This window comes from Haemorhous mexicanus, chromosome 5 (genome assembly GCF_027477595.1).
Source record: "Haemorhous mexicanus isolate bHaeMex1 chromosome 5, bHaeMex1.pri, whole genome shotgun sequence".
NCBI lineage: Eukaryota > Metazoa > Chordata > Aves > Passeriformes > Fringillidae > Haemorhous > Haemorhous mexicanus.
The window spans coordinates 28,004,433-28,027,901 of NC_082345.1; the positions used below are offsets into that span (position 1 = coordinate 28,004,433).

The window sequence follows — 23,469 nt, forward strand, 5'->3', positions numbered from 1 at the left end:
AATTAGTATCTGATCTAGTTCCACTAAGCAGGTACAGGTTTAATGTTCTCCTTCTATCTGACATAAATCTAGGAAATGCTTCACCCCAAGTCATGTGCTGTTCCCCATATGGACAAGATGGGCTATTGCATAAAAAGCATCAAGAAATTAGCATGAAATCCTGCATGCCAGCTTCCTCACTGAACAACTTCTATCAGCACAGCAATGAGGCATCCAGCTACACCACCTCTCAGGACATTGCTGAGTGTTCCATTCATGCTCATTCATATTTTCCACTGAGCAAAGCCTAATGCAACTTCCTTCTCACGTTACATCTCTGGTGCTGTCTGTGGATCTCCAATATAATGAAATTTTTCAGAAACAACTGAAAAATGACACATAAAATCAAACAACATGGACCTTGCCATTTAGTTCAAGAGGTACAGTGGCTGCTAGTGTAGAAAGACAAATTACATTACTAAAGTAACACTTTTGGAGCAGTCATTTATGGCCATATGTAGACATATAACTAGGCTGAAAAATTTAGCTCTTTACATGCAGCTTTTAAGACCTCTAGATAAGTCCAAAATGTGGAGTTACTTCTCCTCTTCAAGACAAGAAGGTTTTGAAAAGAATTTAGACAAAGCAATCAACTGATTTAAGTGAGACTTTAAATGATCTAGAGAGAGATTTTACATGAGGTCTGACTGTCAACCTGCTTTCACAAATTGCATTTTTGGGAAACACCAGAGGCAGAGTCACTTGCTTGAGCATCTAGACTTTTAGGATGAGATGGTAACTGAGTACTTGAAAGATGTACAGGGGAAAATTCTTTCAGGTTTAGAATATTGCTTTTGAAATCACAAGGAGTATCTCCCTTTACAAACTTTAAGGAAAACACAATACTGTCCCGACAAAAAACAAAACCAAAAAAAAACCAAAAAAAAAAAGCATGAGGCACTTACTGAATCTATCCTAGATTTTTTTCCTTTAAAGTTTTTTGTCCTTTCTACCCACAATGAATTCCTAGTAGGAGAAGCATTATTTATAGCTCAAGCATGCAGTAATTTACCAACAGTTTAATCAATGGGTTCTCTACCAAGAAGGCCTGTAGGTTAAAATACTGACTAATCCGTGCCAACTCATCCACATTATTAGACATCCTGCGGTTATAACAGAAAATTCACTAGTGAGGACAATGATAAAACCTATCAAAAAATGACTGCTGGTACAATCACTGAATTAACACGTCATACACCAAGCTCTAAAGAGAAAACTCACTTTGTAACAATCATTTGCAATGAGCTGCAATAGGTTAAAGGAGTCCCCTGATGTTTCCATCTTCAGATAGAGCTTCCAGGCTAGCTGTGGTTTCTTATTCATAATATCTGCAATAGCAAGAAAAAGCTGGAATTGTGAAAAGAATATGCTATGCACATTATACAGTGGCAGGTGGAACAGATATTCCTGTATTTCTTTGTTTAATGTAAATGCCTCAGCCATAAGCATGAGGCTAGGAAGGGGAACTTGTCCTTATCTTCTGCCTTACTAGTGATAATAGCCAATTCAGCAGAGAACACCAGTGTCAAAAGGAACAATTATAGTGTTTACATCTTAATTTATATTTCACAGATAAGCACCAAGAACAACTCTCATGATTTCAGATGTGATTAAGGAACAGAACGGAAAGCATCAGAGAAGTTTTTTATGCAGGACAATGAACTATGGCAATCCATTTATACGGTAAGATTTAGAATTGTGTGTCCTTACACACAAAAAAAATTTAATTGGCACCAAACTGAGGTCTTTAATACTTGGTGCCCATGTCAGTCTAAACATTCAAATCTCATGATTTATAACAAATCAAAAGGAAAGGGCAGAGATTGAAGCCCCTCCAAGCATAACAAAACTTGTCATTACTAGAAAAAAATGTTTCTAAATTCCTGAGATCCCATGCTGGTTTTAAATTTGTGTATATGACTAGAATTTTCCATTGGTCTTTAAACATCACAGTTAGAAATAAATTAATCTGAATCTTCTATCTCGATGAACAGAAATTCTACTAGGGTGTTTAAACACAAAGGTTCTATTTCTTGGTGATAAGAAGCCATTCTCTTGAATCTATGGTTGGTATTCATAATTCCAGGTTCATTCAAACACTGGGAGAAAAGAAAATTAAAGTAAGTTTTCCTTGATTTTTCAGGCTTAACAGCTGCTCTGAGAGTACCTGGCTTTTCACATAAGGATCACTCTTGTGCTTGTCTGTCTATCTCCACTGTGTCTATCCTTATATTGGAGGTAGAATGGGTGGTAATCAACGATAAACATATAACACCAAATCACAGAATTTACTGATTCTTCTCATTTAGGAGGCAGCAAGACATCAGATTGGATTTATCTCTCATCAGCTTCAAATACCATATACAGTGATAAAGCCAATTCTCAATTTCCACCATCAATCTACCTAGAGCAATGCAGTTCTGCACTAATCCAATGTTTTTAACCTTCTCTTCAAGAAGAATCAGGTATAAAAAGTACTATCATACTAAACAAATATTACATTCTGTCATGCAAAAGGATGCATCTCTGGTACTTTTTGCTCCTTGGAAATATTTCAGCATTGAATTGTTTACTACTCAATCCCTAATCATACTCTGACATTAATGTATTATAATGTGATCTGTTAGTAATTTACATACTTGACACAAAAATATAACTATATTCATAATTCCCATAAAAAATTCAAACAAAACATTCATATATAGAACACTCAAACACAATCTGGTACTGCAGCTTAATTAAAAAGGAAATAAACTGGCAATCCTAAAACTGAGTCATAGATAGGCATCCCTATGTGTGATGTGCATGCCTGGAAAGATCATGTTAGGAGATGTTTACTACATCTGCAATATGGTATAACATCCCAAAACATACATATTTACATTCCAGATATAACTGCTGAAAATGGTTTGATAAGAAAACATTTTTGTATTGAGGCCCTGTAAGGAAAACGAATTAGCCCAGGGAGTCTCAGACTTGAGTCCTTAGAAAAGCCCACTTCTATACTATTTTGTATGTGGCACTGCAGCCACAGTCTCTGTACTGAGCTGTACTCTGCAGTGTTTTAAAAACTGGTAAATAAAAGTAAATAAGATTTGCTATAGAATATTAAACACAGCAAAAGTTTCCTGAATTCAAGGAAATTCAAGGAAAGAACTCTTCTAAGAGTTTTTGGAAGAAAAACACATGCTGGAGATTATGAGGATATCCCTCAGGCACAGGAGTTTGGACAACATGTAGAGTAACATGGTAGGAAGAAAAATACCGTGTATGCTTGCCTGATTCTTCTCTTCCCTAGGCATCTGACAGTGGCTAACCTTGAAGGCAGACAGATCCTTGAGCCTGACCCAGTATGAATGCTTCTATTTTGTGTTTTATTCAACATTTTAGAGCTGTAACTCAGTCTTTAAAGACAGAAAGTCTTCACTCAAGCAATTGAGTAGACAATTGAGAAGAAAAAGGGTCACTGGTCAGGACAAAGCTGCACTGACAGTATAACACCACTGCACTGAAGCAGTAATTGCTTATAAAAGCCAGAGGTATGAAAGGTGCAATAACCACCCACACTATAACTAATGCAATCAGCTTTTCACTTTCATAGTCCTGAATCCTCCTACAACATTAAATTCAATTAGGAGAGTGGATTGCCAGGACTGACGCAATAGAGGAGGATCTGTATTCTGCAATGCTGAAAGTGAAGTGACTCACAGCAGCGAGCCAGCCAGCTAAGGTAAACAAAATCGCTTTTTATCTTCTCACTCTGGATCAAAAGGAACACCTGCAGGAAGAAGGAAAATGAAAGATTATACATGCATATACTTTTAAACAAACAGATGGCAAACCTTCCTCATTTCAACACACAGATAAGGTTTAAGTCACACAAACAACCGCTGATGAGAAGAGTTTGGGTATGCAATTGCAGTGTAGGGGGCATCCCTCTGTGTGGAGTAGGTGGAGGATTCACACAGTGCCCTGTTTGTCAAGGGCTTGTGTAGCTTCAGAACACCAAGCTGTGCAGAGGGTGCGGCCTGCCCTGAACTAGCGCCAGTGGGCGGCCATGCAACACAAACAGCACAAAGGAACACTGGGCCTGTGGGAAAAGCTATTCAGAATGTGTTTGTTTAGAAAGCAATGCAAGCAATTGTATTAGCATCTTCTTGAAATATTACAAGTTTCACATGTAGATGAGACTTTCTTTCCATACATGTCAGACCATTCCAGGTCTGCAGTAAGCTGTTTCTAACCATTTTGGTTTCAGTAAGATTCGCAGGCAAAGCATTCATCTTTTATACCTTACTGAACAAATATAGGTTTGTTACATTCTGCATAAAAAGGGATGTATGGGGGAAGTTATACATTTTAAAACATACTCTGGCTTTGCTCAAAGGAAAAAGAAAGCTATTTATGCCTCTCTCAAGTATATTTGTAACTATACTAGATGCTACTGGCAAAAATCAAAATACCTTTATAGGAATAGATGCATGTACTGGAACAGTGAGTTATACAAATTACTGACATTTGTATTGCTTAAACACTGCTGATCCCCTAATTTAGAGGGGGAGGAGAAGGAGTAATAGGGAAGAAATAAAAAGAAAGCAGCATTATCACTGTAAGTAGCACTTTATTATATTACATGTTTTATTTTATTATGTCCAGGGAGGCATGCTTATAAATAACTTAGTAAGTGCTATATGTAGATGTTTTACAAGTTTATGAGACACTGGGGAAGGCTGAGCTTTATATGGAACTGTCATCCAGACCCAAGATCAGACATGAGGCCATATGAATCAATGTAATTATATAATTCTGGTATTTAAATGCATTATATAATTCTGGTATTTAAATGCATCACCTATATAACACAAGTTTCTATAAAACAGCTTCTAAAAAACATAAGAGGAAAAATGTAGATTAACAGGAGTTTACAACTTTGTGTTTCTTTGTTGCCCAGCTGCTGCTAAAACTTACTTATAGCATTATCATTTTTATGGAGTTTCAGGAATCGGCATAGCCTGCTAGCATAGTTCTGAAAGATTTTCATGAGGCTAAGTGAATTGAAAGCTTGTTGAATTGAAATACATATCCATCTTCATTAGAGTCTTGGATGCTTTTCTTAAAGAGAGATGCAATTCTGGGTCACAGAAATGAAGGAGTGAGGGTGCTGGATGGAAGGGTAGGGATGGGGGGGAGAGACAACTTGTAAAGCCAGGGGGGATCTATTACTGACAAACCTGGATAGTTAAAAAGTTAGATAGACTGGAAAAACAAAACAAAATGTAAACCCCAAACCAACCAAACCTATATGATTCACTTTAGACTATGTGGTGTGGGATTTTTTTTTGTGGCTTGTCTTCTTTTCTAGTCTTGTGGAAAATGTTGCTTCCACCTTCATAATAGCTATTTGCTTTTGCATATTTTAGTTGTAATTAAGTTTCTGCTGCACACAGACATAAAAAAAGTACTGCGTGTAGAAGTTAATCTCTTCCAGCTGCATATGAATGCTGCTGAATAAGATAGTGAGCACTTCCTCTTTTCCTCCCACATATCCCAGAGGAAGATTTTTTTTTTTAAAACACAAATTTCTAGGGACACTTAGAAGCTCTTAACTATTCAGTGTCTTTTACTTAGCATGCCCTACTCAGACTGAACAAAAAGAGTGCCTGGGATCCCAGACAAAGCATAGAAAATCTGATTAAGAGGCCATTCTTTGATCAATTAGAGGTAGCTGCAAGCGCTCTTGTGATGCACCACCAGCAGCATGACTCCCTGTATACCTCACATTACAAGATTAGCAAGATAATCTTTTCTGAATGGTGCTCACTGAGAGTTTCAGTTCCACTAAGAAGGGGAAGAAGATGTTCCACAGAACCTGCTTATTTTCAACTGACATGAAGATCTGGGTGAAGAAAAGGAAGGAAAGAGGGGAATATCGGGGAAATGTTTCCATTGCTTTTTTTTTCAAAGAAAATAAATACATACCTCTTCAGCTTCACTAAAATTGCCCATTGCAGCTTTAGCTTGGGCATAATTGAAGTTAAAAGTGTCATTGTTGTAGAAGTAACTCTGAAAAATATGGACAAACCCCAAATAAATACAACAAAAACACCTCCTCCCATGATAAAACAACATTAAAAATACATCCCCCCCGCTTCAGTCTGAGTCAGACCATATAAAGGAGACAATGGGAAGGAAAAGAAAATCCCACATTAGGAACATACGGTATTTATAAACAGCGGGCAGAAAAATTATGGACTAGCTTTTCCATCCTACATTCATGACTACAAACACTGCTGAAACATTCCACAATATTAACTATGAGAGATCTGGAAAATGTTCCAAGCTTAAAATTGCAGTGGCAGCTTTTGTGGGTATAATTTTCACTTGGGGCATGTGAAGACATGCTATGCTGCTATGGCCTCTTTCACTTCCCAAGCACTTTTTTCACCACTAGGGTGGGTAAATAGGCAGTTGGCTTCCTTGAGTCTTAAAGGCAGTTTAAGACAAACAAAACAGTTTGTTCTTCCAAGACTTGTTAAGGTTTATCAAGAGATCCTGTGCATCTGGTTATGTGATGGATGCTAATCTGACAAAATGGGTCTCATGATGCAGGTGAAGCCACAGTACTGGGCTGTAGCAGGCAGCACACCAGGTAATAGCACTTCTTTAGGCAAACCTTGCTTAAAGGTATCCTTCTCTCTAGGTGAAGAGCAACACTGAGTTTTGCCCTCCCATAACACTAGATATGAAACATCTGGTTTAGGACACATCAGATTCAACTAGCTTTATCTTCTCTGAAAAGCTACATGGGTCAAAGCAAGAAATGTAACTCAAGGTACAGGTAAGGCTGGTATTTGGGGTTGACCTGATCACAGTCAGTCTGAAGTATAACTCAGATGATCAAAACTCAGCTGCGTTCTACATTCAGCACTGTCCCACACTGCTGGACCAGTAAAGCTGGCAGAGGTAAGATAGAACGCAATACCAGATGCAAGCATGAATGGGATTGAGGATCCCTGCCCAGCAGCAGTGCAGTGCTTATGAGAGAGCATGGAGAAATAGGTGGTTTATCCAATATAGTTACTGCAAGAAAGCATCTCTGTGTGCATAACAGCAAGATGTAGGGAAATGTTTTTCCTTCTACAATATTTATAAAGGAACTTGTTTAGGAAGATTAAATGTTGTTTTTTTCCCCTCTTTAGAGTGAGGAGGAGGAAAAAAGCATAGTTGAGACTGTATAAAAGGTAAATAAAGCAAGGCACCAATCCCTTTCCCAGTAATATCTTCTTTCACGATGCAGGGACACAGAGGAACATCTCCCTTTCACTGCCACAGGGAGTCTGCAAAGGGTACTGATTTAGTTCACCACACACATCAAACTAGTGCCTTGAAAGGAAAGGTGAGGGATTGCCACTATTTGCCAGATGTCCAGGTTTCACCCAAACAGTCTATGGCAGCATGCACAAGCCAGCAAATACAGCAAGCTGTGTGACAGCATGAGGATGAACCACTGGGGAGAACCTTAAGCTCAGTTTGTAAAAATATTTCAGTGCCCTTATGGTGAACTAACTGTGGGTTTCACATATGAGGATTATGACATTTTACTGCATCCTTTCTCAACAGTAGTTTCATGTGAATCAGCGCAAGTCCCAGGTTAAGCAAAGCTGGTGAGCCAGATGCTAGTTTTACTGCATGAATGATTTCTTCTGGTCAAGTAGACCCCATTGTATTTTTTAATTAAAATGGAGAAGAACCTTTGTCAACAACCAAACTCAAAAAATGTGTCATTCTGTCCTGGCCATATAAGTGTTAGAGACCAGATCTACTGCAAAACCAAAACCAGGAGAAATTAACAAGTGCTGCTGATAATACAACACATTCACAGCAGCTAATTTCTTTTTTCTTTTCTTTTTTTTAACCATATTGTATATACTGGACTTTACCCTTTTGTGGTCTTTTTAGAGATCTTCAATGTTTTCATAAAACCAACTGTCCTCTGAGTGACATCCATTTCAATAACATACTCAGATACCCAGCTTAAAAATGAAGAATTCCCATTGTGGCCACAACTCAGGAGAGCCTGAATCAGGTTGTTTTTTACTCAGTTAATCCCTGACAGTGTTATAATGTCACCCTTGGGGCAGCTGGCAATATATTTATGTCCTCTGAGGCTTTCTTATGCCTAAAGCAGTTTTAATTGATCATGGATGAAAGTGGTGTTTCTTGAGAGAATACCAAGCAAATAATCTTCATAGAGGGCAGCGCTATTTTAAGAGCTGCAGAGATTCAACTGAAGTTTATTCCTGTGAATGAAACACAAAAGTAAATCCATGTACACCTTGCCTATACCATGGTACAGAAATAATAATTTTTGCATTCCTGTGACCTATAGAGAAGGGAAATGACTTAAGTTAATCTCAGCATGGCTAGTTGCAGCTGCAAAATTATGAGAATGATCAATTACTTCAAAAGAAACAAGAAAGAAAAGTTGTAGTAGGCAGTAAATTTTTGTCCCATATACCTTGGAGGTGGTTCGTAATCACATTAAACTTTGACCTTTTCAGTTTAATACTAGTTGTTTAAGAACCTTTTCAAGGAAATGGAAAGAGCTGAATTTATCTGTGGAACAGTTAACTGCATTATAAATGTAAGAAATACACAGAATTAATTCTCTGGAAATTACCCTCTATACCCATTGGCAATAAACTGAGACCAGATGACTGGCTCTAACTAGAAATCCAACTTTTAGATGGCTCAAGTAAGGCAAAGCAATTCTTACTGTTAATTTCCTTTTCTTCAATTACACACATACTCCAGTTTGGAGTGGTGGTCATGTATCTCTTCATTCCACTACAATGGAGCCATTCCAGTGGCTGAAGCCACTGGGATTTCTTCAAAAGTCTCCTTTTGAAGTTTAAGAACACTACACATTCACCATTTTTCACTCACCAGCTGCTTTTGGGCACCATTACAACCACATGTTTTTCTTTAGATCTCATATTCCTTATAACATTGTAGTTATGTTCATCTTTTGTATCTCTCAATTATTTTAATATTTTCTTTTAAGATACTCATTCGTCTTCCTACCAAACACAGAGTTGTTTCAAGTCTGCTTTCAAACCACTGGAACAAGACTGCAATCATTTAATCCATAATCACACTTCAGCCTCCCTCTTTCCTCACATCTGACTTTAACTGTGTATCTGTAAGTTATTCCCATTCTATTCACTGATCTGTTAATACTGCATGTTGACTTCAAGCTTCTCTTATTTTGAAAAATGCAATATTGCCTGCAGGGTACTCAGATAACTTCCACAAAAATAACATTCCTAACTTACTGCTTTGGTAATACTGCTCTATTTTAGCCCTTCAGTGACTGATTTCTCTGTAAAATGTAAATGTTATTCCTTTCAGAGTCCTTCACGTCTTATCTTCCTTACACACTCTTGTTCACTAAAATGTTGTCCCCAGTTATTAACCAATGACAATAATCTCCATCACTCACTTGATAAGTCTTAAGAAAATATTTGGGGTTTTTTCCTCCATGCTGCCTACCCTATAAATATACACTTTTTTTCCCATTATCTTCCTTTAATTATATTTCTTACCTTCTGTGATGCCCCCAGAAAGCCTGATAATGATTAGATTACAAGTGTGATGAGTCCATCATGCCCACCATGCTGCGTGGTATATTTTCTAAATTGCTTCTTTACATTTTAATCCATTTACTGTACTGACCACTTATGTCCCACTATCACCCCTGTGTTTTATTTTTACTGATTTGTTTCTGTATCTTTTTATGTTTCCATTGTTTCTCACATAGTACAGTCTAAAAGTAGTGATTCCATACATTACAGTACTATCAATACTAAATCATAATACTAACCTTGATTGAGTTGAGGTAAATTAGGACATTAGGAAATTGTCTAAGAAGAAAGAAGCAGGAGGACATGCATTGTCTCCCTGGAATGGTATCTAAAATTCAAAAGAGAAATGCAAATTTGTAGAATTTAAAAACACATGGTAATGGAAATCACTGCCAAGATTGCTGGCACCTCTGAAAGCAGCTAGTTTCTATAAATAGTGTAGCTTGCCTTTTCAGGCAAAGGACCATACTGGAGGTTAAGAAAAAAACATTTGTTCATCTTGTCAACTCTCTCTACAGCATCCAATAACTTTTGCAAGACTGTTAAACAGCAAACTCTACAGAGACAAGTAACAACTTTACCTAACAGGCCTTTTTTGTGATACAATTTACATAGTATAATTTTACCATGAATTATTTTTACCTGTAGGAAATTACCCTTTATACAAAGCCTGAGTTTGTTATTCTTACACCATTAGCCTTCTTTCTTTAAAATTATGCTTTTTGGTTATTCTGGACAAAGAAACTCTACATATTTTAATTTGAGTTTGAGTTAGAGAGTAAACTTGCTATACTGAAAATATTGTTATAAAAAATAATTAATACAGGAACAGGTAAAATACTAAGTGATATCAGACAGTATGGAAATAAATGTCCATGCATGTGGATTACCACACTGCTCACAAGAGGTAAAGCCATAAATAAGTTAGATATGTCAGCTGGAACAAGCGTCACTCAACTTTGCTGCTATCTATGTCATCATAAATTCTGCTGCAACCATATGATGCTGTCACCTACTCTGACATTGCAAGCTGTGTCCCTGAAAACTATCTCAAAGCTTTTTTAAAGATTCTGAAGTAAGCTTACTCAGACTAATTTTTATAAGACCCAGCTAGCAGACATGGATGACCTCAGGTAGCAGCTGGGAAGGCCTAAATGGAAGAGATGTCAAATCACTACTATTCCACTACATCAAACGATCGTTAGAGAGAATGCTGCTCTGTGCAGCTTGGAAAGGTGACAAGAGATAAGATCCTAAGGCTACCAACATCCCTGAGGTAATCTGCTCCTGACTGTGGGTTACCATCAATCCATCGACATCAAAAAACTAAAATACCTTCTCTGCATAAAGAAATTTCATGTATCAAAAGACTAATATTTTGATTGCATACCACCACACAAAATTGAGCATTCAACTGGAAAACTGTATATTCTCCCTTAAACATGGAACGTAGTAATTATTCCTGGAAAGCACTATATAAGATGTCAAAATACATTTCAAAGAAAAGCAAAATATTCTCATTTTTTATCTTTTAGCATTAGGATATACTGAGCTTGGATGTCCTGTCATTTCCATATAGAGACAATCAATCCTTATCTATGTCTGAACCATATCATTCAGTTCTCCAGCCTCGGAAGATTATTTGGTTATTTATGAAGTGTTCACTTGGGAGCAGAAACTGGCCTGAATATTTATTTGTCCTTTTTTACATGCAGGTATAGTTTTCATGACAAATATATGTCTTTTCTGGACAATAACAGAAACAGTTTTATAAAAAAGAGCCAAGAAACATTGATTAACAAGACTAGAGATAAGTCAAAAATGCCCCTTTTCTCTGAAATTTGATTTCTGAAATTCATAAAATCACAATTTATTTTGATCAAAATTTTGAAAATGCAAAACATGCAAAGAAGACTTTAAACTGAGGATGCATTTTTAGTAAAAATCAGTCACAGTAATAAAATATTAGAAACAATATTCCAATAAATGATTCAAGTGTTTCTAAATTTTAGTAATTATTCTTACGTCCACATTTTGGCAGAAAGTTTTATTATCCCAGCACATCATCCCCCATATATTTTACTGAAAGATTCCATTAAAAAAAATCAAACAAGTAAAACATCTGTGTATCTCATATAACTCAGCAATGAATACTACCTAGTGACAGAAAAACTAGAATTTTCTAATTCACACCATGTGGCTCATGCAGAAAGAGGAAAAATTTGTCCCTTGAAAAAATTACTTCGGGTGACCTAAGAGAACCTTAAAGAAAAAACTGCATGAAGTTCAGAAGAAATGTTTCATTCCTCTCACCCAACATCAAATATGCCTGAGTTGGTCCTAAAAGAAGACCACTGAAAAAAAATGGGGTGCTCTTTTTCATTATACTTGCAGTGGTTTTGGATAGTTTGTAAGACTTATGCTAAGCACCAGAAACACTGCATTTATTGGGAATGTTAATTTGTTTTCACTGATGTTCCTCTTGCCCCATTTCCTCCTTAAAAAAAAACTGGATCTGTTTAATTTCTCATCCAGTTGAGACCCTAGTAGAAGAGAATGAGAACTAGCTATAAAAATCTACTTATATCCTCCTTCATAATGTCATTTCACGTAATTAGAATTAAGAATTTTTATCAAGCTTAAAAAGACCCCAAGCTGCTGTTTGGGTGTTATATCTGCTGGTAGAGAATGAATATTGACTCCTACACTCTAAGTGCTGCTTGGATGCTTTTTAGTTTTTGTTTTGTCTGTCCCCTATTAAAGTGCACAACATCCAACATGAGATAAAACGTGTACATTTAATGGAAATGACTTGCACGTTAACTCAGTTTACTCCATGTTCCTTGAACCTCCAAGGCAGAGATCTAATTTAAAAAAGCAAAGGGCTTAATTGATGACTACAAATGACTTTATAAATAAATGGCACTGTGTTCTTCCTAAACTCCTGTTGCTGCTTTTCTTAATGCAGTCATTGGGATTTCTACAGTTAACAAATGCAAGTCAGAAAAAATATTCCACATCTTCATTTTAATCCATTATTTCTTGATAACCCACATTAAAAGAAGAAGCCTTGTAGACTGTTGCAGTTTAACCCCAGCTGGCAACACTAAGTACCACTCAGCTGCTTGTTCACTCCATCCTCCCCCCACTAAAAAAAATTAAAGCTTGTGGGTAGAGACAAGAATGGTTTGATAATTGAAATAAAATATTATTATTAATAATAATAGTAATAATAGTAATTAAAAGGGGACAGAGAGAGAGAGAGAGAGGAATAAAACTCAGGAGAAACAAATAACCCACAATACAATTGCTCACCACCAACCCAGGCCCTCCCCAGAGCACAGTAAGGGCCTCCCAGTCAACTCCCCCTGGTTCATGTACTGGCCATGGTGTTCTATGGTATGAAATAACCCTTCTGCTCATTCAGATCAGATATCCTGGCCATGCTCCCTCCCAACTTCTCATGCAGCTCCTCTCTGGCAGAGCATGGGAAACTGGAAAGTCCTTGACTTGGCAACAACTAAAACCTCACTGTGTTATTAACATTATTCACATGCTCCATTCAAAATGCAGCCCTGTACCATTCTCTAAGAAGAAATTTAACTCTGTCCCAGGTTTAACTGGAACATAGGCCCAGTTGTAAGCAAAGACACAGCAAAGGATTTCCTCACTCTAGCTAAAAACAACCTGCTTCTGTATTATAAATCTGCAAAGCAGCTAAGCAACTTGGTAAAGACCTTAAAGGTCCTTGGAAGGACTAGCTGGATGGGAAGTGCTGAAGCATGATGTACACACTTGAACAGCATGACTGGCTGCTTAGGAAAAGCCCAAGAATAAAAACAGTGAGAATTCTGTTCTCTGCTCTAAATCCAGCAAGACAAATGACCACAAGTATTCAACATAGTGGCTCATATGCTAAGCTACCTAAAAACATAAAACCTATTATATTGGATCCAAGGTTTGTCTACTTCAGAGTTTGCTGAGTGAGAATATGCAGCTATAGAAAGAAGATACTCTAATTTCCTTCTATTTCTAATATAATACACACTGGTATGTAATGGCACTTCTGCTGAAGTTTATCCCAGCTTCCAACAATCTACACTGAGGACTTCTTAATCACTGCTGAAAAATTTGTGTTAAAGAGCCAATGGCCTTTTCATCTACAACTTTTTTTATACACTCTGGTTCTCACAAGTTTCTCTATCAAATAAGTTGTGTTATGTGAAAAAGCAATTAATGCTGTTTATTTTAATTGTCTTAAGTGACAATTTATGTCAATGCTCTTTGATTTTTGTATTGTACAGTAAATAATATTCCTCTATTCCGATTTTCCTTGTCATTTATAATGTACATCATCAAATGTACATCATTTTTCAGCCCATGTATTCTGCTTTACTTAATCTCTCCTTTTCTCCTACTTCAAGAATCCATACCCTTTCTTTGATCATCCTTGCTGTATTTATTGTATACTTTATCTACCATTTTTTAAAAGAAATGTAAGAACCAGAACTGTAGAAAGTATTTGAGGAAAAGAATCACATCTGTCTACAATGGCAGTAATTATTTTTGTTTTCTCTTTCCTCATCGATTCTTAAGATCCTCTTCAACTTTTCCAATAATTTTGCTAAATTTAATTTGCATATTATTACCCAGTCTTATATAGTCTTTCACATCTTTCATCATTGTGGAAGCTTTTATTTGTACTACTATGGGTAATTTTGTACCATTGGCAAACCTAGTCATGTCATTATTTGTCTCCTATAGCTCATTAATTATGAATACAAGCCCTTTCTTTAGAGAAACAAAAGGTTCTTTCAAGTGCTCAAATCAGGTGCATTTTATCCTTTTCACTGCTACTTCCCTATAAATTTTCTAATTTTCTGCTAGAAATGAGAAAGGTTATTATGTAGCTTCTCTTCTTAGGATTAGTACTGTGGACATTTTTTGAGGTATTTGCTAACATGCAGATTTTGAATTTGATTATACTCAAATGACTGTAGTACAGTTGTAATTTCATAATAAAATTTCAGCTGAGGTACTATGTAATTCAATATTGGTCCAGAGTTACCTGTTCACTTGTGCTTTCTCTAAGAAAGATAGAAACAAAAATTTCATGCTGTTTATTATGCAATGTAATTGCATTTATTAGGTCAATATGGGCAGAACAAAAGTCTCCAATTATTAATCTTTCCACATAAAATCTGTAATCTGTTTAATATGCCACTCACTGTTCCTATCAAGGATGGCTGGTGAATAATTTGGCTTCAATATGATAAGTAGCCTATCTAAACATATAATTGAAAATAATATTATATTACTCACAGATAAAGAAAATTTATTCATTTTGAGAGAAGTTTTCTATAATATTTAGAACAATTTTTCCATTAGCACAACCTATTTATCTACATTTATGTTTGTTTATTTATGTACAAACGATGTTTATTTAATGTACAATCCCTATTGTACATTAAATCCCATCCCATAGATGTTAAATACATTAATATCCTACATGTTACCTTCCTCCTATCACATAAAAAAATTATTTTAGTTTTTAGCTTCCTCTTCTAAAATCAGGCATTCTACTTTATCCAACTTCTTTAAAAACATATAATATTTGTATAAAAACACTTACATACTAGGGCTTCATGTGCTTGGTTTTTTTGTTATGTCCTACCTAAACAGAACTGTTTGCCTCTTCTATTTCCTATGTACAGTTTGATGACCTCCATCTGTTATTCATCTGAGGTTAAACAAAACCCCTCACACCATTTTACCTTTAAAGGAACTGCCATGAACTGTGTGCTTTTCTCTATGGCAGTTTCCTCCCACAAACTTTTAAGAAGATGCAAAAACAGTTCTTACATGCAAGTACCACGAGGGTAAGATGCTCGCAGTACTGATGCTTCCTTTTACCTCTGACTGGAACCAATCCTTCTCATGGGTTTGTTTTTTTTCAAGTAATCCACCTCCCTAAGTGCACTACATTTCTACTGCCGTTCCCCCTGCCATTGCAAGGTTGAAGTCTCAGCCTCTCTATTTTTATTTTGCATATGAGTTTTAAAACATTTCCCGTAAAATTCAGACTTTTGGCTTCCTAGCAATTTCAATTTTGGGCTACATTTTCACAAGAAATCCTTTCCTGACTATCTTTTCCCTGAATGTCTCTGTTTCATTTTTATCCATTTGTGCTCTGGTCACTCATCACACTGCACGACTGTTACAGGCATTAAGATGTTCCCACTAACCAAGTCCTCCACTGCTATAGTTCATATTGTTTCTTCTGTTTTCTGGGATCCCAACTCTAAAGAGATAGCTTCTATGCAAAAGGAATGAGTTAGGGAAATCTCATCTATGGAACCACTTCCAGCCTTCCAACATGAAATTCTCTGATGCATAACCTCAATAGAACCAGGGCTGCAAGGGGAACAGAATAGAATGGCTCAACAGTATTTCTAAGTGTTTCTTTCATCAGTGATGCCACTCTGTCTCTGGAGCTCCTTCTCTTTAGTCACCATGGACACTGGAGACAGCATTCACTCTCTGAGGACCATGAGCTGTCTGCACCATAAACATGCACAAGTTACCCACCTAAAGAAACAATACAAAGTGACAATGCCTACAGAGAAAACTGGCAAGCCCCATTTAGTCTGAATTTTTATGTTACAACTACTGACTTCTTTTGGGAATTTTGGTTTTGGCAAAGAGAAGTGAAAAGAAGAACTTGGTTTGGTCTATTATTGAGTAAGTAAAACTAAATATTGAAACCTATACTGATTTTGGGGCATGGTGGTGGGTGGGTTATAAAGCCTTTTTTTTCTCTCTTTTTTAAGCAAGAAGTTAAGTCCCAGAGCTTCCATTTATCCCCGTAGCCAAAGTCCTCTTTACATTTTTATGACCCTCAGTTTCAGAGCACACTGCATGCTAGGACTCTATGTACTCGACAGGCTTTCATTAGTGATCTTAGATTTGTACCTGTATATCTCTGCCTGTGAGGTTTCAGCTGCTCACTTCATCTAATTAATTAGGCTGAAGTCTTCTGTTTCTCTAATGGGATTATTAGGCAAAGGCAAGCTGCCACAGTCTCACAAAGACTTGCAGTTTGCAGTACAGCCTCTTCTCCAGAGGAAGCCATACAGTAAGATTTGGAATCAAGATTTCTAATTTAAACTTTCAAATTTGTTTTAGACCTTTCGAAACTCATCTGATAGAAGCAGAAGCCTAGCATTATTCCTGCTAACAGTCAGCAGTTAGACACAGATATGATGATATATACTTGGATATTTTAAGATTGCTTACTTAATGGAAAAAGAACATTTCAAACATACCACATTCACTGGCTGATTCCCCCACCAACTGGAAGAACTGTTGAGCAATTTTCAGATGATCTCTCTGGAAGAAGAATAAAAAAGAAATCCAAGATGAGTTACAGGGTTGAAGCTATAATATACAGTGAAAATATGCTCTTAGGAACACTTAGGGGGCAAGTAACAAATAAACCAGGGCTGAAGCAAAAACAGAAAAGGTAAATGTGACATTCTATGTGTCTAGATAAAGAAGAACACCATACAAAGCAAACGGGGATTTTGGAAACAGGATAGAGAAATCAAATTCGTCTTGATTTACTATCAAGACCAGGAACAGAAATTTGCATTTCACTCATTCTGGACTGATTATTGTACAGGAGGTTATGACACTCAGAGATCCTGCAATCTAAATAAGAAATGACTGCCTCTTTCACTCCATTCCAGTTTCTACAGATCTGTTCACACTGCGTTGCTGGAGAAGCTGGAGAATCTCATGGGCTTTACTCACCGAGCCCATTTCTTGTCCAAGTGCTGCATTTACCACCCCTTTGAGGATGTACTCCTGGAAAAAAAAAGTTAAAAGGGATCAGAGAAGACATGGTGAAGATTTCAGAAGACACATAAAAGCCTACGTGTGCATTATTCTTCATTAATTCAACTCTATCACAACTCAGTTTAGTAGGCAGCTGGTTAGTGTGGTAGTGCTTAAGCACTGTACTAATTTAGTCCCCCAAAATACATTCTACTTGCTAGGTAGTCCCCTCTACTAATATGTTAGATGCAAAGGGGTACTGTGTTTTCTGGTAAGTTTTATGGTCAAAGACAATGCACCAGGTAACATCCTTTCATGCCCTCTTCACCATCATATCACCAAGAAGTGCACAATTGTTATACTAAAGCACAGATCCCCTTTCAAATATGCACATTGGTTAACCATAGCCACTGACATCCTTGCTGCAAAATTCATAGTGTTTCTTATCAGGACAAATATGCTGAGAGGTTTGTGCTCTGTGACCATGTTACTCCAGTGAAATTAGCAACAGAAGTTGAATACGCTGTAACCTCTAGTAGGAGAGACAATGATAGTTTAATTCTTCTCTGAACAAATTTTTCTCAGAGTGTAACAGACTCTTTTGTCTTACCCAAACCTTATAATTAAGAGTTAGATCTATAAACCTGTTTTAGTAGATACTCCTGATAAACCAGGATGGCCTTGCTACAGAGGTAAACACAGAAGAAGAGAGCCATCTTTCAAGAGACCAAGGGACCAATGACAGAATGTAAAGAAATATCCTGAGAGTATTAGCCATGATAGTAAGTAATTATTTTAGCACACCAACTGTCTTAGAGATGCCAAATTATTATCCTCCAGGCATTGTGATAAAGAAGAAATTTGAGAAATACTCAAGTAGGTTTTATGAGTAGTTTTGCAAGTATTAGCAGGGAGTTCTTTAAAAGTGTGAGTGAGAAATGGAAAAAAAAAAAGCACAAAGATTCTCATTTCAAAATGTGATCAAGAATTATAAGCCAAGTATATCGGGACAATATCCTACAATAGGAACAATAGCTGCAGAAAACCATTCAAGTAAGTTTTGCTGTACTGAAAAGTGTAAAGCGACATCAGAAGACACTCCTCACTCCTCAGCACAGAATCACCAGATCTGTGTTTTTGAGGTTTTCCTTTTCCCTCCCTCCCTCCTTCCCTCCCTCTCTCCATCTAATTCCTTATATAGATTCATGAAAGGTCCCTTTTATGCCCAGCTGTGTGACCTTTGGAAAATAAACAGCAAAGATGAATAAATCAGAGACTAAAGATGCTGGAACAGCCACAGAAGAAAATTACAGTAGCAGCCAAGGGACACTGTAGTTTTCACTCATGGCAGCCGAAGTGTGATGGGATTAGAACATACCATTTATTAAGACTGTTTAATCTAATCTAGCTCATTTTAATTGAAACAGCTTCAGGACAGACTGTATAAGCATCTGAGCTAGCAAATCTGAGGGATGAAAGCCACACCAGGCAGACAACCAGCTATAGTTGTAAGGGGGCTTTTACCTATGCAGTAATGGTCCATTTCCCAAAATCAAGGTTGCACTCAACAGAGCTGTATTCCTAGCTGAACCCAGGTGGTACAGTAATAAACAGGCAAAAGTACTCATATTGGCACATATATAATACTTTATGCATGCACATTAAATTTGTTGTTGATGAAGGGCTGAAAACACAAGAGTTTTAAGAGTGGAAATGGGGCAAGCTGTCCTCAGGATACCAGTTTTGTATGTGGCAGATTTTGTATCAGTTTATAACCTCTATGTGTCATGACATCATTTTCCAATTACCTGTGGAGCTGTAGGTTCCAGGTCCTTAATCAGGTTATAAGCCTCCTGCACATCATCTGAAATGCCAGACATTAGAATGTATGACAACTCATAGGACACCGTATTAGAACAAGTCACTCACCCTCTACAACATTCCCCAATAGTCATAGACTAAGAAGTAAACCATTTAGACAGGAGGAGAAAGGTAACTGTAAATCATTGTGAATTTCTATCACAATGGTGATAGTTTTCTAGAACTCAAATAACAAACACAGAGTGAGTAATAGCTCCTTTATTACTATAGTTTTCCTAGCAGAGATGGTTTGGCCCCTTTGCTCATAATCCAGTGGCTGCCTTCTCATCAGCACAAGGTCAAAATAATAAATCCATCATCTTCCTATATTTTGTTTTCTCATATTTATTTAGCCCACAAAGAGAACAGGGTAACATGATGCTGTAGGAAAACTTCATCTTTTCCTTAGCAATATTTCAGCATCTGTCCAGCAGATCCTAATTAAAAAGGAAAAAGCACTACTAGTATTGAAGTTCAAATGTGAAGTTTGAAATCTATAAATTACTTCATTTCCACACAAGAATTATATAAACTGAATAGATCATAAACTTTCCCTGAATTAAAAAATATGTTGGCACTATGGTTGGCTTTGTAAATCAACCTAGTGAAGATCCTCTGCTACTGGCAAAATTTTGTTAATACAGCATTACACCAACTGCCCACACAAATAAGCCTTATCAAACAAAAATTTTTTTCACTAGACCATACAATCCCAGGCAGCCACTTAAGGCAATATGCACTGGAGCTGCCAGGCTCCCATGCATAACCTCTGCTTTCTTACCTACTCCCTTGACTAGTCACATAGTAAGGCAGCATTACCTTTGCTTTTCTTTTTTCCTTTTTTTTTTTAAATATTTTTTGGCTAGCACATCACCACAAAAAAAAAAAAAAAAGACAAAAAAAAGACTGTAACCCTTTTTTTTATCACACAGTGTAGACCATCAACACAGAACTATGCTCTTCAGGCTCCAACAGAAGTGACTAGCAAATCTCACGGCAGCAGATTACAGCAGGATACCAGCTGACCTCAAACCCTTTTAGAAGTCACTATGCTAAAGAGTTGGAAAAACAGAATGCATGTTTGTGCTTCAGTCACTCCAGTCTAGAGCATATATCAGCACAACGCTACGTTTATCAGAGACCTTTTCAGTTTTGGAGAGACATCTGTAGTCATTAGAAGTAAGAATTTCTCACTTTCCTAACCAATGTTGCTACCCTAGCAAGACTTAAAAATGGAAACTTAGCCAAACCAGAAAAGAGGTTTTAGTCCAAATTCCCCTTGCTCTTTGTCAGTACACATAATTTGTATATCACAGTAAAGAGAAGAACCTAACTAATGAAAATTACTGCAAGGTAAACAGCATATGAGTAAACAAGACTGATGCATGAGATGCACTTCGTTTCCATGTAAGTAGAACTTAATTTGACACATATGTTATTATCAACAATACTGTTGTGCAAGATAATTGGTAATTGTACCAATACTGCCTATAGTGATACTGGCAACAATAATACTGGACAGAAAGGTGGCTGGGGACAGCAGACATGGATTTACCAATGCCAAAATGTACTCAAGGTGTGACCGGTTGTGTGAATAAGGAGATAAACACTGATGCTGTATACCTTGCCTTTAGCAATGTCTTTGAAATGATCTCTCATACAAACTTGAAAGAGAGGACTGGCTAAGTAAAACTATAAGGAACGGAAAACTGGCTGGACTACCTAAGGACAGTGACCAGTTGTACAAAACCCAACAGGTGGCTCATCACTAGTCAAATGCCCCACTGACTGATACTGTTGAATAACTTATTTTTATTAATGATCCAGATAGCATAGACTACTCTGAGAAAGTCTGAAAATGATGAAACATTGTGAAGAATGCTCCCAGATATGGAGAAGCAGCTCAGTAGGCTGAAAAAATGGGCTGAAAGAAATCTGATGAAGTTCAGTGGAGGAAAAATGCAAGTCTTGCATCTTGCTTGGTTTGAAACATGCCTGAGCAAGTGAACCAGCTAAAAGACAATCTGGCAGACAGTGCAGCCTTGCAGCAAAGGAGGCACACTGGATCATATTAGCATGAATGAAGCCACAACGGCAAGGGAAGGAATTCTTTATTTGGCACTTGTGAGGTTACACAGGAGTACTGTGTCCAGGTTTGGGATCTGACGATCCAGACAGACATTGAAACACTGGAGTGAGCCCACCTGAGGGCTCCCATGGCAGGAAGAGGGCTGAGGAGAAACCAAGAGAACTGAGTTTGCTTAGCCTTTGGAACAAAGGATCTCAGGGGAGATGTTACCACTGTGTACAATTAATTGATAGGAGGGTATAGAGTAGATGGAAACAGGTTCCACAGAGTGAGAGAAAGGCAGTGGACTCAAGGTAGAGCAGAGAAAGTTCTAACTGGATCGTTGTCTCTAAAAGGCTTTAAGCAACCTGTTCTAATTGGACCTGCCTTGAATCACACAGCCAGTCAACCCACTGTTGAATAAAAGAACACAATGGGAAAATAGGAATAGCTCTGAAAATCTGAGATATAATTCAAAGAACCAGCAAACACAGGAGTGATACAAGTAGAAAATCCTTACCAACTGATTCTGGCTACCTACCTGCATTCTTTAAGAATTTAGAGTAGACTTTAATGAAATATCTCGTTCACAGTCACTTTGGTTCATATTTTGTTTGTGCTGCATATACAGAAATGGTTGTCCTTGCCTTTACAGAACATATGGCTACCATTCTCACATATTCAGGCAGAGGAGAGGTCCTCTCATTAGAAACAAATAAACACTACCATTCCCAAAGCCATCTCCTGCAACCCAAAAACTCCAAAACTCTGATGAAGTAGGCTTTTTTTGAGTGCACAGTATTAAAGTCCTTCTCTGCAAACCATGGGAACTTTTACCTCGCTATTTTACAGAGGAACAGAAAGTGAAATAAATTACATTTTACTGCAAAGAAAAAAAAAAACATTTAATAAGTTGAGATAAGATGAATTAATGTCATGCCTGAAGCTATGAATGAGCCAGAGGAAGGTGTATTTACCTTGCTGGAGATAGTAAATCACAAGATTCAGTCTTGCCTCAGGAATAACATCAACCAGAGGAGGCAGGACTTGCAAAGCCCCTTCTCCTCCTCGGAAAACCACCTGCAGAGAAAAGCAGCATATTGATAATCATGTATCAGAATCTTTTCTATGATAAATTAATTCAAGGAAATTAATCCTTAAATTCCTGTGTAAACAGTATGAAAAGGTCAGTGGCTGTGGCACTAGTTTAATTCCTGCTTTAATATAGCTGTAGAATTATACAGTGTGACAATCTTTACTCTGAAGAATATAAGTATTTAATCCATACATAAAGATTAACTTATTTCAGCTTTTAGCAGCTCAAAAGAGTGATATATTATATATCAAAGATTTAAAAGAATAATACAGTCTCAGTGAAGAGAACACATACAAAACTATAAACTGCTTATGAAGTTTTCATATGAAAAAAAATTAGGCTAACAACTCCACATTTATTTAGAATGACACAGGATCCTAAAATAATCAGGAGCAGTCGCAAGGCAAGTAACTGCCTGTCATTAAACATGAGCAATCTACTGTTACCAGTTGTTCAGCAAAATAATAATAACACTGAATGGAAAATTAACCATTAGTTACTCTTAGTGACTCTTTTACTGCAGAACACAAAAGTATTTTGGTTTTACAAGCATCTTTTTTCCTAGAACTCCCTCTTTAGCACTTTTGGGATGAAGGCCATTTTCATGAGCTACCTTTATTCCAGTCAATTGTTCTGGTACTAAATAGAGTTCAGGGTCATCCTGACTTTTTTCTACAGTATCTTTATTGAGCAGGGTCCACAAAGTATCTTGCATAGGTACTCTTACACAACAGATATTATTTTAATATGCCTTCAAGACTAAAAGCAACAGCATTATTATTTTCTTGACACAGTCTCAAAATGTCAGGGAAAAATTCCAGGAAAAAAAGCAAATACACTTGAAAGCACATTCATTATACTGGTAGGATTCCTGGAATGGGACTTATATGGCAGCAGAGACTCAATTAAGTCTGCAATTTTTCAAA

At 37.0% G+C, this 23,469-nt stretch overlaps 1 protein-coding gene across 6 annotated transcripts in view; it reads right to left on the reverse strand.

Annotated features, from left to right (window-relative positions):
- Positions 1–23,469, reverse strand: part of IFT56 (intraflagellar transport 56) — a 47,312-nt gene that overhangs the window by 3,968 nt on the left and 19,875 nt on the right. For 4 of the 6 annotated variants that reach the window (XM_059846590.1, XM_059846594.1, XM_059846595.1 and 1 more), the window contains 8 exons: positions 22,425–22,527; positions 19,328–19,383; positions 17,496–17,549; positions 17,009–17,072; positions 9,923–10,011; positions 6,019–6,102; positions 3,748–3,817; positions 1,261–1,367 (listed from right to left, as the gene is read on the reverse strand). In XM_059846590.1, the coding sequence (XP_059702573.1) occupies positions 1,261–1,367; positions 3,748–3,817; positions 6,019–6,102; positions 9,923–10,011; positions 17,009–17,072; positions 17,496–17,549; positions 19,328–19,383; positions 22,425–22,527 (627 nt within the window). The other 2 variants (XR_009486527.1, XM_059846593.1) reach the window with 2 other exon arrangements.